This window comes from Heloderma suspectum, chromosome 4 (assembly GCF_057233095.1).
Source record: "Heloderma suspectum isolate Gila_16-S chromosome 4, 16-S_ref, whole genome shotgun sequence".
NCBI lineage: Eukaryota > Metazoa > Chordata > Lepidosauria > Squamata > Helodermatidae > Heloderma > Heloderma suspectum.
This window is the reverse complement of record NC_139461.1, coordinates 264,698,417-264,717,183: the sequence shown is the minus strand read 5'-3', so window position 1 is coordinate 264,717,183 and position 18,767 is coordinate 264,698,417. Positions and strand designations below refer to the sequence as shown.

The 18,767-nt window shown below is 43.4% G+C and overlaps 1 protein-coding gene across 1 annotated transcript in view; it reads left to right on the top strand.

Annotated features, from left to right (window-relative positions):
- The window catches only part of ARL8A (ARF like GTPase 8A), a 47,080-nt gene that overhangs the window by 13,257 nt on the left and 15,056 nt on the right, over positions 1-18,767 (top strand). The window contains exons 2-3 of the mRNA XM_084853635.1: positions 12,687-12,767; positions 13,974-14,047. Coding sequence (XP_084709761.1) covers positions 12,687-12,767; positions 13,974-14,047 — 155 coding nt within the window. The remainder of the gene's footprint in view (positions 1-12,686; positions 12,768-13,973; positions 14,048-18,767) is intronic.

The following is an 18,767-nucleotide window of genomic DNA, read 5'->3' as shown; positions in this document are numbered from 1 at the left end:
GGGGAAGGTGCAGCTCTTCTGCATCTGGGGGCAAAATAAAGAGTTCTGTGAGTGAGAGAGACAGAGATCTTGTTCATATGTAATGACAAACCCAGCAACAAACTTTGGGTTCTCTTCTTGGATTGTGGTTAACAACCCATAGTTATACCGTAGTGCAGGGTTTGCACGTAATGACAACCCATGATTCAACAAAAACCCATACTCTACCCATACTCTGAGTTGTTGTTACATGCGAAGCAGGTTAGAGTAACAAATAGCCTATAAAAGAATGGTTCCCAGGTTTATTACTCAACGCTCTAAGGTATATGTGCAGTCAGGTTAGCTATTTTCAGGTTGAGCTTGGCAGTGGGAAGGCTCAGCCATCAGAGATGTGCACTTGAACCCAGAGCATAGCCACATGTTCATTTCCAATTGCGACATCACAGATGATGATATGGAGTCAAACCATCACACAACTTACATAATTATTTTATTTGGAATAGATGGTCCAGCTTTTCTGCAGTAATGACTGATCTCCACATGAGAGGTCCTAGCCCTCTGTAGTTGGTGCACATCAAGATTGCTACTGTCCTAAAATATTTATTTAATGTGGGAAAGTAGCCTTGTAATAATGGGTGGATTCTGTACAAATCTGATTATTGTAGATGAAGTACAAGGTTGTCAGTGGCAGTTGTGAAGCTTCCCTGTGTGTTTTGGTTTATGTGAGCAGAGTTTTAGACTTCAGGGCTTCACTGCTGAAGCAGCAGGGAGATAATGAGGGAGGGAGAGTGTGTGCTTTGCCTGTACAAGGCCCAGTGTTTAATTCCTAAAAAGAGATGTGCTAGAAGCTATGAGCTGTCCTGAAAAACCTGTTGCTTCCTAGAGTATAGGGGGTAGGCTGTGGTTGTTCAGTGGTGTGTGAGCAAGAGAGCATTCTGTACATGCTCAAAGGAACTTATTTTTATTGTGCATATTTCGGCACTCAGCTCCGGTACTGAGAACGGGTAGGGGCGGGGGGGGGGGTTGCCCTGGCACAAATTCAGTCTTGACCTAGCCCCAAGTTTAATCCCAGTTAAAAAAACAAAATTAGGGCCACTTGAGATGTTTTGTGTATTTGGAAACAGATCTCAAATGCAATATGCATGTTCATGCTCAGTTATGAATGACATGTATGTGTACAAATTGCAGCCTGTCCCCGTAATTAATGCACATGCATGCCATTCATAGCAATGTGCTGTGTGAGGTTCATACAACTGGGGATTCGTTTCAGAATACACAACGTACACAGAACAATGTCTGAAATGTTCTATGACTGGAAAGCTAGGAATGGCTTTTGTTTTGAGACACTGGAAAGCTGCTACCAATAACTGGTTTGAACTAGAACTAGAAGATCCGTTTGGCCTGACTTGCTATAAGTTTGATTGTATAAAACATTTCTAGATGACACTTCATCCTTACAGATACCAGGGTGATATACAATAGGCTTGAATTGAACTGATCATGCCAAATATAGTGACCCAGGTCGCACGATCGCTGCGGCTTAAATAAGCCATAGTGGCTTGTTTAAGCCGCGGTGAATGCTGGTGCATCCTGGGTACCCTTTGCCTAATAACCTGCCTGAGCGCACGTTGTCAGGTTGTCCGAACCTGGGCTGCATGGCTCGTGTGATGGGGAAACAACCCTCAGATAACCTGACAACGGTTTAAAGAAGCCACCGTAGCTTGTTTAAGCTGCAGTGATTGTGTGAATCAGGCCAATGAATTAAAAGTGCAAGTGTGTTAAGCACAAAACCCATCATTAACATGTTCACTTCTGTGCTGTTTGTACACTACACTTCTTGCAGATGTGATCAGTCATAGTTTTCCCTTGATTTTTCAGCTCGTCTACACTCAGTGCTGGAATATACTCCTATATACCCCTCAGGGCATATCTACATGTTCAGCTGTTTTTTATACTCAAACATATTGTGCTCTGTTCATATGTATTCATATTCATGAGACTCTTATCTTGCATCTTTCCATACATTCCCCTTGTTAGGGGAAAACAGGTACAGATGGTGTGTTGCATTCAACTTAAAGGGCTGTCTTCAAAATGTGGTATTTTGTTCCCTTGTAAATCCGCTTTCCATCCCATGTACTTCCATCCATCTATTTTAAATGTGAGCCTTCAAAAAAAGTGGGGGAATTGTGTGCATAAAGTTTGACTCCTATGTGCACAAAGTGCTAGGTACACTCCAGTGTCCTAGACACACATACACAGAATGTGTGCTGTATAGTTCCAGAAACTTTTCTTTCTCGGGGGGGGGGGGGGGATGTTGTGTAAAACTATTCCCAGATTTTTAAAAGTTTTTTAAATATATAAGAAGAAATAAGAGAAAGCAGGGACTGTGTGGAGAAGTGGAAGACTTGGGGCCAATGGTAATACCCCCAATTGCATAATTACTTGTAAAACCCTCATTGTACTAGAATATGCATGGTCTGTTTCGCTTGTTGGTTTTGTTGTTTGTTTCTATTCTTTTGTAAGCTGCTTCAGGATTTGTTTCAAATAAGAAGCAGTGTATAAATGTTGTTAATAAAAAATAAATAATAAAACCAGAATTCTGTCTTGTTGTACTTAGTTATGCTGTAATTTTCAGAAGTACATGTAATACTGTAAAAATCTGGAAACCTGAGACACTCATCACAAAAACACAACCAAGATAGCAGTTTTATTTTGTGGGATGTGTCCAACACGTTTTGATCAAAGGTCTTGCCTGTAAGTATAATCCCTAACCGTTGAACATGTTGGCTAGGGCTTATGGGAGTTGGAATCCGAAACATCTGGAGGCCCTTGGGTTATCTCCTCTAATAGAGGTATTTTTAGTGAACCAAAATAACACAGGTTGACCCTTTGTTCCTAAGGAGAGCTATTGGTAAAAATGGGAAACTTTTTGTTGTTAACAGGAAAAGGAGGGGGGCATTTTTTTACTAAATTAATTAGAACTTTGAAAACTACACTGAATCCACAGAACTGCATCACTATATTAAAATTGTCTATATGAATCCTTTAAGTGTCTAGGAGAGAAGAAAAAAGAAACTACTTTCTAGTTATGAATTTGTTTATTGTTGGCTTTTATTGTTTTTATTGTTTTTACATTTTTATCACTTTTATCACTTTTAATATTTTAATTGTTTTTATGTATTTTATTGTTGTAAGCTGCCTTGGGAGGGCTTCTGCTCTGTAAGGCGGCCAAGAAATATTTTAAATTAATTAAATAAATAAATTTCTGTTTTGGCTTATCAAATTGGTAGAGTGAAGAAAGAGGCAGGCCTAAAGCTGGTAGTTTAGAGTAAGAGTCTGTGTTGTGAAGAATGTGTGCTTCTACCAGAGGTCTTCCTTGGGGACAAAGCATCTTCATGTCTTATTTCAATACACCCAAAAGAACTCTCAATATAGTGACAAGCAAGACCTCTGATTTAAGCATGCTGGCCATACTCAAAAGAAATGGTGACTTTCAAGCATCAGATTAAAGCAAGCCTCTTCCATTTCTTTTTGGATACTGAATCCCCCACTTGCTCTATTCTCTCCTGCCAACTTGAACTAATCTGCCCATTTAGTGGGGCCATTTTTGTTGAAGCACTTGGAGCCACTGGGGCTAAGTCCTGGATCTTTTAGAACTTGTTTAGAATTAAACTCAACAAGGCATCTCTACACTACAAATATAAAATGGTTTGACAGCCATTTCTTTGCCTCGGAGTCCCTTGGGAACGGTAGTCTTGTGAGGGAAACTAGGGGTTGAAAAGAATTCTGGGCAAACTACAGTCCCCGGAACCTTTTGGTGGAAACTGGAACGGCTAAGAACAACTCCTGAGGCTGGGAGTGCTTCCAGTTCCAAATATTAGTACATCCTTCTCCTACCTGATACCCTCCAGGTGTTTTGGACTACAACTCCCAGCATTCCTGACTATTGGCCATGTTAACTGGAGCTGGTGGGAGATGAATTCCAAAACATCTGGAGGGCATCAGTTTGGGAAAGGCTGTACTAGAAGCTCAGTACACATTCAGGAGCATCTTTGCTGAAGTTCGCAAGATCTGATTTTCAAAGCCCGTATTTGGGTAGCCTTTCACAAACTAGCCCTCCCTCCCCATAACATTTGTTTCTCTATGCAGTCCTGTATAGCATGGATTTCAATACCCATCAGCCACAGCCAGCATGGCCAATGGTCAGGAATGCTGGGAGTTGTAGTCCAAAACATCTGGAGGGGACCATGTTGGGGAATTGTTTATAGTCTCTGCAGGCCTTCCAAGACCCTTTTCTCTATTTCAAGGTGCATTTAAAGGCTGTGGTGGTATGTAGATTTTGTTCAGCTAGTATGAGAATTTTTTTCAAGGTCTTTCTTCTTTTCTCAGCATAGTTCTTGCTCTTCCCACTTAAGTTAATTGTGTGCAATGTGAAGTTGCAGAGTACAGCCAGTTACCTTTTGCTCTTTTCCGTTTTCATAGGGCAGACCCGTTGTATCATCAGGGCTGCCAAACGCTTGGTATTAGAGCTGGGAGCTTGGATTGAGTGTGAGTCAGCAGGTTGTGGCAAATCAGTCCAACGAGATTGGTTTGATTTCATTTATCCCATGGGGATGACAAATTATGAGGAAATGCACTCAGAATGAACACATCTCTGTTAGGTATTGCATATTACCATGTAACAAAAAATGTTTTTCCTCATCTCTGGCGTTGATTGTATACACTGCACTTTATTCAGAAAAGAGTTGCTGTTATCTTTAATGTAACTACCATTTACATTTGAGCTGCGCATCATTCTGCAATTGGTGTTCAGAAGGTGGGCTAAATTATTGTTATCCAGGTATCATTAATTTGTAACCTTTGGCTAGGTTTCAGAAACAACCCCAAACGATTTCTAAAAAGACAGAAATGTTGGTACAGTGTTTTGGTCAGCACCACAGGGAGCCAATGGAAATGTTTTAAGAACTGAATGTAAGTATTTGAAGTATGGACTTGTCAGTGCTCGCAAAATGCTATGTATCATTTTTTTATTTAAAATTACTTTTAGGCCACCTTTAAGGGTGGGACCCTCTTAAGGTGGCGTGCAAGATTAGCATTACTTCAGTAAGTGTATACAATAAAAATCCATTAGACTATATTCAATAAAATCCATAAAAACAGATCCCCCCATCAGTCAAAACCAATATATATAAACATTGCAAAGATCTGAGACCTGATGAGTCCTTTTGTATGAGGCAGATTTATGTACGAGTGATTTGAAAGTATTGCCCCACACACACACACACACACACAGAGGAGGAGGTGTCCTTCCAGTAAATTTTCAGCTAAAGTATTCATACCAGTCCCAGATGTAATCATGTCCAGTATAATGCACAATGTGGTTGCACTGTGGGTGGGGCTATGCTGCTATAGCTCTGTCCACCTTGGGCTGCGGGTCTCATCTGTCATGCAGTGTGGACAGCTTCACTGTAGAATGTATTGCCCCTCCCACTCTGCCCTTGTGTGATGTGGTTGCATCCTAAGTCCTGTTGGGTAGAGTTGGGTAGGCCTTGCCTGTGAGTTGATGATTCAGCTGTAGGATTATCGGGCGCCCCCACTGCATTCTCTGCAAGTCCAGCTACCTTGTAGTTTCTTAAGATCTGCTAGGCATGCTTTCCTTTAGGTACCATCTATATGCCAAGTATATAACAAGATATATGAAGAGGCAGTAGTAGTTCCCAGGTTATGGAACAGACTCCCTTTGGAGGCTGTCTTGGGCCTGGCTAAGAGGAAGGTAGATTAATACCTTTAATTGTGTACTGGTTTAACTGTTGTGACATTTTATGGTTTGGTTTTCCATTAATGTATTTTCCTTCCCATGTACCACATTGAACCGTTGGATTGGGCTATAAAAGTCACACTCACAAACAGGGGATCAGAAGCTGCTTGCTAGTCATGGCAATGACACAGCTGTATTTTCTACCCAGCACACCATGTTTCTAAGCTCTAAAAATGCAAGAGTTGGCATCAAATCTCCATAGTGGAGGGCATGAAATCTCTCATAGCAAAACTGAATTTTTGCCAAACAAGAAGTTTTGTCTGCAAAGTCCTGTATGATAGCAGTGGCTGAAATATTAAAATATTCTGCTTAACCTGTGTTAAAATTCGCCCCACTGAGAACAGGATTCTCAAGCAGCTGCTGTGGTGTGAAGTAGCCCAAACATCATCATTCCATATAATCGCCAAGTCCCCTCCCCCACAGCTAAAAGCATGATTATTTTATTATTTTCTTTTTTTATTTATTACATTTATATCCTGTCTCTTTTCCTAGTGCACGGAACCCAAGAGGGCTTACATAATCCTTCTCTCCTTTTCATCCTCACAACAACCCTGTGAGGTCGGTGAGGCTGAGAGTCAGTGACTGGCCCAAAGTCACCCAGTGAGCTTCATGGCCCAAGTGGGGACTAGAACCTGGATCTCCCGGGTCCCAGTCCAACACTCTAACCACTACACCACACTGGCTCTCTGTGCATGACTGCAGCACATTTCTAACTCGCCCAGACCCAAAACAGCCTCCACCCACCCCACACACAAGAGGAATGTCTGTATGCTTGGGGAACCCTGAGATGTGCAGAAGTACAAAAATATCTGGGGGGGGGGAACCACATAGGAGGCAGTGGTGTTTTTAAATTCCCTTGGGGACAGGGTCCTCATGACAGGCTTCCAAACGCTTTTGCTTCAGCTCCTGGTTGAGTGTGATGGGAGGAGGAAGGAGGAGGTAAGAGGAAAGGTGACGGAACAGAATAAAAGAAATGTGAGATGGAAGAGACTTGAGCAGAGGCAGATAGAGAAGCTGGATTTTTCTCCCATTTTCCATGGCAACTCCCACTTCTGTCCTGGGGTGGGAGGGGGAACGGCCTAAAGGAACCAGATTTATAGCCAGACTCTTATCAGTGTATGGTTCGGAGCAGTTGAGACATGGATTGTTGACATGAGGTTCCCCCCCCACACACACACACACACACGCTCAACTCTTTGAGATGTGGGGAACTCCACCATGCCACATCCATGCCCCCTGCTGCTGTTGCCCATGACGGAAATGCTTCCCTGCCAACCATGTATTCTGATGGCATGGGAAAGAGCTTTCCTTGCATATTGATGTATATGCATAGAGGTCCTCCACGCAAGGAGGGACCCTGATTGGGCCATAGTCCCTTCATATGTGGGGCAGCTTTGTGTGCATATGTCAGTGCAAGTGGAGAGACTTTTCCCATGCTAGCCAAATGCACAGACAGCAGAGAAGCATTTCTGCTATGGGTGTTGGTGCCTGGGTATGTGGCTAGCCTGCACAGCTCTTTAGCTCCCCTTACATAAGTCTTATAAAACAGGGGTGGAGTCAGGGGAGGGATATGTCAGTTTAGGAAAAAAGGAAAAGCAAAGAAGTCGGGAAGAGAAGTTTTCCCTTTCCCACTCTCCAGAACTACCACAATCCACTCCCCCCACCCCCTGCATTTAAATGCTCAGGTTTCGGACTGGCAGACAGATCAACACCTGAGCCTTCTAGTGCTACATAGAGAGAACGCACATGGTATGGCATGGTCTTGAGGGGGTGGGGGTGGAGAAACGGGGTCACATTTTCCTTTCCTTATTCTTCAACCTCACTCTGAAGTCTGAACTGCTCTGCAAGGCTCCTTTCCAGGCTGTCTGGAGCCTTGAACAACAGTACTCATAGGCAGTGGGAATACACTGCAAGACTATGGGACCTAGACTGCTAACCAGTGCCTGGTATCAGGACCATATTACATCTCTTTGAAAGACTAGCACCGGTTGCCAGTGCTTTCTCATCTTAATTCAAGGCATTGGTTTTAACCTTTAAAGACCTAAGTGGCTTAGGATCTGGCTATCTAAGGGACTGCCTATCTAGTTATGAACGTGCTCGGTTAAGATCTGCAGGAGAGACACTCTTTAGGGCACCATTGCCCACATGTGCCCATTTGCTGGACATGCATGAAAGGATTCTATGATATGACTTTCTCTTGTTTGCTCCCAAACAGTGGAATGCGCTCCTTCAAAAACTGCGATTGGCTCCCACACTCTTGGCCTTTAGAAAGGCTTTTAGAAATTTAGCCTTTTAAATTATGCAGCTGGTTTAATATTCTACTGTTTTAATGTACTTGTTTTTATTGTGTTAGGGTTTTATTGTTTTAAAATGTTGTACACTGCCTTGATGGCTTTTTAGCATATGTGGTGTATAAATGTTAATAAATAATAAATAAAAATTTTGGTGCATGTCCCACTTGTTGTCTTGTTAATAAGCAGGTTGTCAGTCTTTTCTTTCATTTTCTTTTTAAAATGTTTTTGTCAACACAGTTTATATTCCAGGGGGAAAATCCATTAAAGATAATGTAGAATTTCTCTTTAAAAATATTACAGCCTTAAGGAAAGAATAAGGATCTGGCCAACATGAGAATAGGATTAGTGTTTGTATTTATGCATTATATCTACACTCCACTTTTCAACAAAGATTGTTGTTCAACCAACCTGGTTTACTGCTGCTGAAATCCATCACAAAAGACACAGTGTGTCTAACAGCAGCAACTGAATTATGAACAATTTGCCAATACACAAAAATATAGAGAAAAGAGGAGAGAAGCAAATAATAAAATAGGCTAAGCTGTCTAGTTCTCAAAGTATCTCCAAGGGGGTGAAGTTAAATATGACCAACAAATTAACCTGAATACCCAGTTGTACAATCTCCCAAGCTATGACTGAGTGACTTGGTTTAAATCAGCCATCTTTACTCTTTGTTAACCCTTTTAGTACCAGATTAACAGTTTCTATCCAGGGTTTTTGCCACATTGATACCTGAAAACAAGGAAGGCTTAATTGGTGAGATAAAAAGTTGCTCTTCTGCAGAATGGCTGCTGCCAGGCAAATCTCTACATGGCATAAAGGCTTACAGGAAAAATTGCTTCGAATTTCAGCAGTAGCTTCTTGCGATGCAATAAAGGTGCCCTGTGCATGGATGAATTGTTTCAAAACAAATGCTAGAATCTCTATTTGTTCCTCAACCATATGAGAGTACCATGACCCCTGGCTCAAAGCCTTCTGTATTAGGATAAATCCAGGGAGCAAAATATCCTGAATTCACATTGATGATGAATACATGGTTGTCACTCTTGGAGTCTTATGAAACTGTGGCTTGTTCATCCTCTGTCCTGACAGGTTCTTGAACTGCGCTTTGTGAAGCTGCTCTGACTGCCCTATGAGTAGAAGAGAGTTCTACAAATAATTGGTTGGTTTTATTTGGTTCTTACACTGTGTTCTAAGAGCTGCTGGGCAATGATGTCCAGAAAAACCAGCTTTTGGGCAGAGGGAGAGGTGGGAAAGCAATGTTGACAGCGATGCTTTACTGTCTCTCTTAACTACGCAACTTCCCCGGGCAGTATGTCAGTGATTGGTGTTCAGGGAAGACAGGCTTTGCTACTTAGCATAATGAGTGTTCCCTGCATATGACACCAGGGCACAGATGGCCCTATGAGAGGATGGAGACTTCCATGGTGAAGTTCTTATGCTTGGATGTTGTGGACCATTCATTGTTTATCACACCCGATCCTGTGCTTTCTTCAGAGAGCTCAGGGTGGTCAATGGCATACATAGAGTTGTCACAGCAACTCTTGAGTTAGGCTTAGAGAAGAGTGCTTATCCCAAGTAATCCAGTGAGCTTCATTGCTTATTGGGATTTGAACTTGGGTTCCTTTGGCCCAAGTCTAACACTCTTGCCTACTACGCCACGCTGGCTCTCCTAGTTCTTAGCAATCTGTGTGCACAATTAAAACTCCTAAACGTGAACATTTACAAAGCAGAGCTAACTTATGTGGGATCTCCCTTTCTCACCATTCCCAGCTTTGCCATGCTTGTTGTGCCCCTTGTGTGGCATGTTTTGGGTGGTGGGACCCTAACTTTTGCTGATCAGGCAGAGGTTTTTTTTTGTTCAGCAGTGGAGTCGTGATGATTCCTGCAGTCTTGAGTCCTGGGACCTTTCTTTTTAAAAAAACAAAAAAACATGTTTATGGAGCTTTATAGTGGAATTCTATGTGTGTTTACTCAGAAGTAAGTCCCATTGAGTTCAGTGGGCCTTACTCCCTTGGTAAGTGAGTATAGGATTGCAGCACTAGTGGCTTAAAGTTTCACTTCAGTAGCTTCAAAACCTCTGTGAGATCCGTATCTCCAAATGACTTGTTTATCTCCTCATTTAGAAATCCCAGCATGCACTGTGTGCATTTTTCACTTTAACTCCACAGCAATTCTCCATTGAGTAGCATTGATAGTCTATTTCAGAAGAGCTTTCAATCAGAAAAATAGAGGGTACATGAGGTCACCCTACTAGTGTGAGATCTTAGCTCTGTGGAAGAGCCAAGGGCTAGAATAGCCTGGTATGTTAAATTCCAGGTGGTGATTGCACTGGTTGACCTATTGAAGCATGTTGCTCTTGAGCAGTCTATTATTCTCTCCTTGACCAGAATCGAGATGTGCCTTTTAAGGTGGAAAGCTAGGGGAGAACACACACAATCTTTGTGAAATGTTTGGGAGCCTTGGAAGAGTTGCTGATGTGTGTCGTATCTTGAAAAGCCGATGGCTAAAAGCACTAAAAAAAAAAATCTAATTGGAGAGTTGCATAAATTCATTGCTGACAGATAGATTGGAGCTGGAGACTTGCAGGCTCATAAAATTTTGGAGACCAGATGAAAAGCCAGAGAAGTTTTAGGATGCTGGTAATATTGAGCTTGTAAATCACTGAAAAAAACAGCAGTAGGCTGAACTGTGCTGACAGACATATTAATTTCGAAGGACTTCTGAAATTAAGGAATCAAATGTTGCAATGCATTGTATGTAGCACAGAACTGGAGCAGCACTGGTTTTCTGCAGTGCAGAGTTAGCCTTCCACTTTTCGGCTTGCTCTGAATTGAGAGTGTCAAAGCGACACAAAAGCCCACCCTTTATCTAAAGTTACGTTTGTAGGAGCTTCTTTGTTGTTCTTTGTTTTTGTTTGGCTCCTCAGTGTTCAGTGATAAGTGTCCCAGTGACGCATATTTATGCGCTTCCTTTAGGAATTGAGGAGGTTGTTTGGGTCTTCTATTTGTGACATCTTATTGTGGATTTGTGACATAAAATATGGATGCTTGTATTTGTGGACATTCGTCACTTCAAAACTGCTTTTTGCATTGAGAAGCGACACATACGTTTAAATAATAATGTGAACACAGTTGCCTTTTTGTCTAGACAGTTGCCTTCTAGTAAACTGGTAAAATTGAAAATCAGGTGCAAAAATGAATAGGAACTTAAAATCTCAATACTTTTTTCTTGGTCTAGATTAAGGCAGGGGTGAGGAACCTGTGGTCCTTCAGATGTTGTTGGACTCCAGCTTCCATTAGGCCCAGCCAGCATTGCCAGCAGTCAGGGCTGATGGGTGTGGTAGTCCAGTAACATCTGAGGTGCCACAGGCTCCTCTCCCTGGGATGAAGGAATCTGACAAGAAGACACAATACTCCTTTGACACAGCAAGGCACAGAGAATTGCTGAGTGGGGATGTTTGCAGGCACTTTGCACCTGGAGAATTGTACAGGAATTGTGGAAATGTAAGCTAAGTGAGAGGAATGGCGCTAAAGGTAAAAACAGGCTGGCTGAGGAACCGTGGTCTGGTGCATGAAAATTGTGTTCCCAGGAAGCTTGTCAGACATGGCATGAAGTTGCCTTGTTGGTTGCATCTCAAAAGGACCCAAATATGGAATGGGCCATGGAGCCCACATGATATGACATGCAGATAACCATAAGACTAAGATGGCAACCGTCCGTTGCTGCTACTTATGTGCTTGGCATGAAGCACGCCTCTGATTTCAGCATCATTTTTGGGGGGACGGGGATGGGTGGAAGTACCCCCCAAAATGTTCCAACTCTTGCACTGCCCATGTACAACTTGAGTGGAGGATCTGTCAGTTACAAGGTCGTATATCCTGAAATACACCTACCCTGCCACCCATCTACATACAGTGGGACAGAAGAAGAAGAAAACTGATTCGCTCATATATATTTTTTCCCTGTAGATTTGGTTTAATGATCCCAATCCGTGCACCTATAAGGTGCTTGAAGTTCTCATTGTCCATGCAGCCAATAGAACTGACATGACTGTTTATTCTGCACACCTTGTTTTTTGCACTCCGAGTGGGATCCCAAGGAAAAGGTTCATCTGCCCCATGCATCTTCCGAGCGTTCAACAGCAGAGAAACTGTTTTAACTACAGACAGTGTTGAAACACTCACTATTAACAGCTGCGGCATTCTATTATTTTTAAACCGAATCAGTGTAGGCAGCTGGTGTACTGCAGCGAATGCTTACTGTGACAGCTGATTACTACCAGTGGAGCTGTAGTGGAATATGTGGAGCCATTCATGTAGTGGCAGCTGTGGTGTATCCACTACTAGCCAGGAAGGTATTGCTTCAGGGCTTTGGCACTGGTTCTCTCCTGCCCCCGCATTATTTCTTCCATGGGGTAGATACCAGCTATATTATTAAAAAGTGCCTATGTACTTGGAATGTATAATGCTGGATTCTGTGAGAGCTACTCCCTTCCAGCTAGGAATACTGTGTGCTCTCAGCGGGGGCACACAATACACAGAAACTGCCAGGTCTTTCATATGAATGACTGGTCCATTTTTGTTTTGTTCTAGTCGGGGCAGTTCAATGAAGATATGATCCCAACGGTGGGCTTCAATATGAGGAAGATCACCAAGGGGAACGTGACTATAAAGGTAAGATGCAAAGTGTCTTTGCGAAGCCAGCTGCTATATTTGCAACGTAGTGCTGGAGACAAGCTTGGGAGGGTAAGGAAGTTCAGGCAAATTAATGGAACTACATTAACAACACTACCTTTACACACACACACCCCCCCAAAAGCCTACCTGCTTCTTCCATATGGAATCCCATGCTGGCTTTTAGGTGCCACAGGCTCTTGCGGTGCTCTGGTCAGTATTATGAAAATTAATTCCATGCTCAAATCACGGGGTAGTGAGCAGAGAAGGCCTGGCCCTCTTAGCTACATTTTTAGAAGGCTACAGGGAAGCATCATTTGACTAAAACTGGGGCCAATCAGGGTGGGAGCCCCCCCCCCCGGGGGGCAGAATTTGAGCACTAAATTGATTGCTGCCAGCTGTAATCTTCTGTTAATTCAGTGTGCTTTTGTGTGATGTGCTTAATTTTGCAGAACCTTTTTTGTAAACCACATTGGAGGTTTTAAGTCAAAAGGCTGGTTATAAATAAATACATGTAAGGCAAAGTATAATACACCCTAGAATAACCATTTATTTTGCTGTCTCACTATTGATGGGGGATTTTTAGATGGCCATTCCCTGACCATAGCTAGATACCTCAGTACTTCTGCAGATTATCTGGAGGATTAACTCTGTTCCTGCTAGAGAGGGCAGGTCTTTAATAGAAATCCTGAAAGGAGTTGTCCAAACAGTGTAGTGACAACAGAATCCATCTGGTTAATCAGCATCTCTAATCACGCCCATAAACAATTTAGTCTCCTTCAATTCCGTTTGTGCGCTTTGCCAGGGAAAACTATACAAATATATTTAATTAATGTAAATATCAGTTCCATTGCTTGGATTTGTACAAAATTAATAGATTTTAATTCATAATTATAGTCGGAATACACAAGCACTTTGCAGCTTTTGTGAATGTGAGAATGCTTTCGTGGAGTGGAAGTTCTAGCATTGCAGGTCAGAAACTCAAGGGCTCTCTAGGATGTCATGGTTAGACCTACAGATTGTTTCCTTGGCTGCAGAGGGTTGTGGGCTGTTGAGGGAGTGTGGCCAACCATACCTGAAATGGAGATGAGAGAACGTATAGTAGAGCAGGCAAGGGGCGGTGGGGTATGTGTGAGTCAAGGAGAAAGCTTGGGCTTGCAAGTTCACATCCAACTTCTCATCTTCACTCTTTCCCTCTCCCCACAGCTCTGGGACATTGGGGGCCAGCCTCGTTTTCGCAGCATGTGGGAGCGGTACTGCCGTGGAGTCAGTGCCATTGTGTAAGTAATTCCTGCCTGGGTTCTCAGTCTGTTCTCAAGTCTCTGAATTGCTGTACAGATGGAGATGCATTGACTTGTCTCTCTGCTGGGTGCTCAGAGCTTTTGAATGCAGAGGAAGAGCAAGCCAGAATGCCTCAGCTGCTGCTTACTGGCTTTGAGATGGCAGGGGAGCACTGGAGACTTGGAAGCGTGTCTTCACATCTGCTGGGTGATTGGAGCTTGGGCCTTCCCTGGCAGGCACAGAGGTGGAGAAAAGTGGCACACCTCTCCTCATTCGCTCTGAGTTGGAGCTGGAGGGGACAGCAAAGACATATCTGGTTGTCTGTGAGCTTGCTGGGCAGCTGGAGTTCCAAACACCTGGCAGACCAGAAGCAGAGAGAGCTGGCCTGCCCCCACCAGTCCTTTGCTGGAGTGTGATGCCAAAGGGGTATCGGCTTGTCCCCACACTCACACTGTGTTTCAGAGATACAGCACAAGGTCAGAGACAAGACTCTGCTCTGCCAGGCAGGGACATATCCTGGCGGCCACAAATTTTTGATTGGCCACCAAGGCCACCCAAAATGGGTTGACCCCTTTCCTTAATACAGAAAATTTGATCTGCTGGTGCATAGTCCAAAGTGTGTGTTCACAAGCCAGGTTGTGTAGGCCAGCCAGTTCAGCATCCTAGAAGCTGGAGTTCTGTTCATTTAGAGATCCAAGTAATTGTCTCTCACGAAAACATCAGAAAACATCACAGAGTTGACAAAGTCAAACTTACAGCATTGCTTCCCATGTGGTGAACTAGCAGCGGTCTTTGGCTCTTAACTTCCCTGTTCAGCTCCATTCAATTTCTAGCTTTTTAACTTGACTGGCCTACACAACGTGCTCTCTGAAGCATCTTCAAATGGATGCTGCCTGTGGTGGTATGGGACAATGATTTGGGGTGTGACTGATTCTAGTAACTGATCAAGTAACTGTCCTTTATCACGTGATCAACACAGTGGTGAATTTTTAATTTAATTTCAAACATTACTCTGAGTGAACCCAAGTCAGTTCAGCTATCAACTTGTACACCAATCCAACTTACAGTATGAAAATGATTTTGAAAATTTATTTGCAGAATAAAAGTAGGATTAATTGAGCTAGAAGAAAAGGAGGGTTTAATGACATTGGGTGGATTATTTTAGGTCCTTAAGATTCCAACAACATTTGGAGGGCTACAGGTTCCTCATCCCTGCTTATACTCACACATCATCTTGAAAGGAGATGTTCTGTTCCCTAAACTGGGACTTCACAGTAGCTTCTGAAATATTTAGAAGCCATTGAGTCAGGCATTACAGTTTGAAGACATGAAACGTGCTCTTGTGTATCTCTCTTAATCGGACTGATTAACATTTATTTATTACATTTATAGCCCACCATTTTTCCTCCTTTAAGAAACCCAAGGTGGCGTACATAATCCTCCATTTTATCCTCACAACAACAACCCTGTGAGGTAGGCTGGGCTGACAGTCTGTGACTGATCCAAAGTCACCGAGTGAGCTTCCATGGCCAAGTGGGGACTAGGACCTGGATCTCCCGGCTCCCAGTACAACACTCTAGCCACTACACCACACTGCATGACCACTTGGAGACAGACAAGCATGCATATGCAGCTACCTTTTACTGAGTCATGGCTGTCAATGGCTACTAGCCACAATGGCTTTATATTGCCTCCAGTATTGGAAGCAGTTACCACTTGCTGGGGAACATGAGCGGGAGGGTGCTGTTGCACTCAAGTCCGAGTTGTGGGCTTCCCACAGTCAGCTAGTTGACCACTGTTTGAACAGAATGCTGGACTAGATTAGGCCTTTGGTCTGATCCAGCATGGCTCTTCTTCTGTTCTTATGATTGTTCCCTCTAGCCCAGTTTTGTCTGCTTAGACTGAGAGTGCCTTTCACTTTCCAAGCAGAGGGCTTTCCCAACTCTGTGCTTCTTAAAGTTCATTAATTAGAGATGCTGGTAACTTAATCTTAGACCTTTTCTATGTAAAGCATTCCTCTGTTACTGCATTATGGCCCCTCCCTGTATGAACTTCCTGTCTACTGCTGTTATCTCAAGACATTATTGAATACTTTGAGTGGTTATTGAAAGTGGTTAACCTTTGAGTGGTTATTTTAATGTTGAAAGTGTCCCTTGGTCCTCTGCATGAAGTTTCCGCAGCCACCAGATTTATTTTGGCCCTTGGAAAGATGCAAGGACCTATCCCTAAAAAAATCTCCCCAGTCTCTTAGTGATGCATTTCTTTTCTGTCTCTTGGACCAAGAACAGGTGTCTGCTGGACCTTTCTGTTCTTCATTCCGAGTGTGTTTCCATCTCCATGGACATCTGTATCAAATTCCCAAGAGTAAGGGGTGTCTTGTCTATGTTACAGGGGTGGCTTCACTTCTGTGCTGAGGTCAGCTTCCTTTATACCAGGGGTGGGCAACCTATGTGGCCCTCCAGATGTTTTGGCATATATCTCCCATGATCCTGCACCATTGGCTATGCTGACTAGGGCTGATGGAAGTTGTAGGCCAAAATATCTGGAGGGCTACGCAAGTTGCCCACCCCTGCTTTATACATTGTAGAATGACACACTTTAATCTCCATTGGATGCTAGAGCTCTCCTTGCCTTTGAACTGTGTGAGTGCCCATACTAAGGGGTTCCAGCACACTCGAGTAACCATTGAATGGGCACTCTTATTTGCATCCTAGGTCAGACACAAAGCATTGCTTGTAGAATCTGCTAAGAGGCACGGAAGGCAGCGGGAAGAAGTTTCTTCAGACTCCCCGTTCAGTTCAGACTCTGTTAATAGGCTGCAGGGCAGGGCCCTTACTGGCATCTGCAGATGTCTTGTGCTGTCACTGAAAGATCTCTTGTCCTTGTGGATGCTTTAGTTCATGTTAGTGCTGCTTCTCAAAGCTCTGTTGCTTTGAGGTACCTGGTACGGGTGGACAGAGTAACCTCCCACTGGTCTGCTGCTTTCTGGGGACTGAAAGTGGCTGATCATGGTCATCCTCCCTCTGGCTCAAAGTAGAACAGGGCAAAGTCCTAATGCAGTGATTCTCAATTTTCTCCTCCCGCCGACCACTCGAGAATTGATGCAGTGGTTTGGCAGATCATTTTTTTCTTCAGTGCCAGCATCGTTGTCAAAACCAGTGCCGTACTATGAAAATCAAGGGCCCCGAGGCTAGGGTGATGAGAAGGGCCCCTTGAACTGGTACACTTCTCAGGGGAAATTAGTAGACTGCACCAGCATATTAGCCTATTTGTTTGATAAATTTGGCCCTGGTCAAAATGGCCTTGATCTCCATGGGAGAAAAGATAAATCCACTGCAGGGGAAAGTACATTGGTTCTTCTACACCTTTTCAATGGACCACTTGAATGGAGCTCATGGATCCATTTCAGAACCTCTGTCCTAGCTCTAAGGTATTTTGGTAAAGGCACCACCAAAGAACCAACTGCACATTATAATAAACATGCAGAGATACATTTCATCTCTAGCCTTCTGTCAATGAGTGTAAGAGAACCAGCTACATAGGCAAGTCAGCGATATTGCTACACAGGTCTAGGAGCTTAAACTGGCCACTTTCATCTCTGGAGTACAGCAAATAGCCTGGGGGAGGACGACTTTCAGCAGGAAACTGACACAGGCCCCTGATCTGGACCTGGAGCACATTCTAGATTGGGGCCCTTGTGACTTCTTTTTCTTCAAAATAAAAGAGGCCAGTTTCAGCTACTAGACCTGTGTAGTAATATTGCCCAGACTTGCTTATACAGTTGGTTCTCCTACAGTCATTGACAGAAGGCTAGAGATGGAATGTATCTCTGCTGCCTGCCCTACAGGTTGCAACATTCAGACTCCTGGCATAAACCAATTTTTTCCTGTTCCTTAAGGAGAGGGAAAGGCGAGGAGGAGTGCGGGAATACTCAACGAGGAGGGGAATAGGGGAAACCTCATTGTATTGAATTGTGTCTATTACTGGCTAAATCATTTTACACAAAGGAGCCTTTTAAAGCATGGCTAGATAGATTCTATAACTACACGCAAGTGCAGAAAAAGCACATGATTTTCAACTTGGCACAGAGTTTAGCATCCTGAGAATGCCTCACTTCCATTTTAAAACGCTCTGGTAGCTGCCAGGATAGGAGTGAAGGCACGTAAGCAATGGCTGATTAAGAACTAGAATGAGCCTTGCATAGCTCCTTCCTCCTTCCCCATCATTATTAGACTCAAATACAAAAAAATAAGCAAAAAGGGAAATTCCCTCAACTTCCAATCTTATTCAAGCTGTGGGATCTTTTTTAAGCAAAGAATTTGGCATTGCATAAGAAGCTGCCTTATACCAGATCAAACTTGTCCTTCTTGCCCAGTATTGTCTGTTCCAGGGGCAGGCATCCTGGTGCCTTCCACATATTTTGGACTACAGCTCCCAGAATCCCTGACTATTAACTCTGCTGGCTGGAGCTAATAGTAGTTGTAGTCCAAAACATCTGGAGGGCACCAGGTGACCTACCCCTGGTCTGTTCTGATGGGCAGTATCTCTCCGCTGTCCCAGGCAGCAGTTTTTCCCATCATCTGCTGCTTGATCCTTTTAACTGGAGATACCAGGGATTGAACCAGTAGAGGCTGGTGGTTCCAGTGTCAATGGGGCAGTGAATCCGCTCCAGGTTTCATTCAGAACCAGTCAAAATTTTAAAGGAGCTATCCAAGGTGT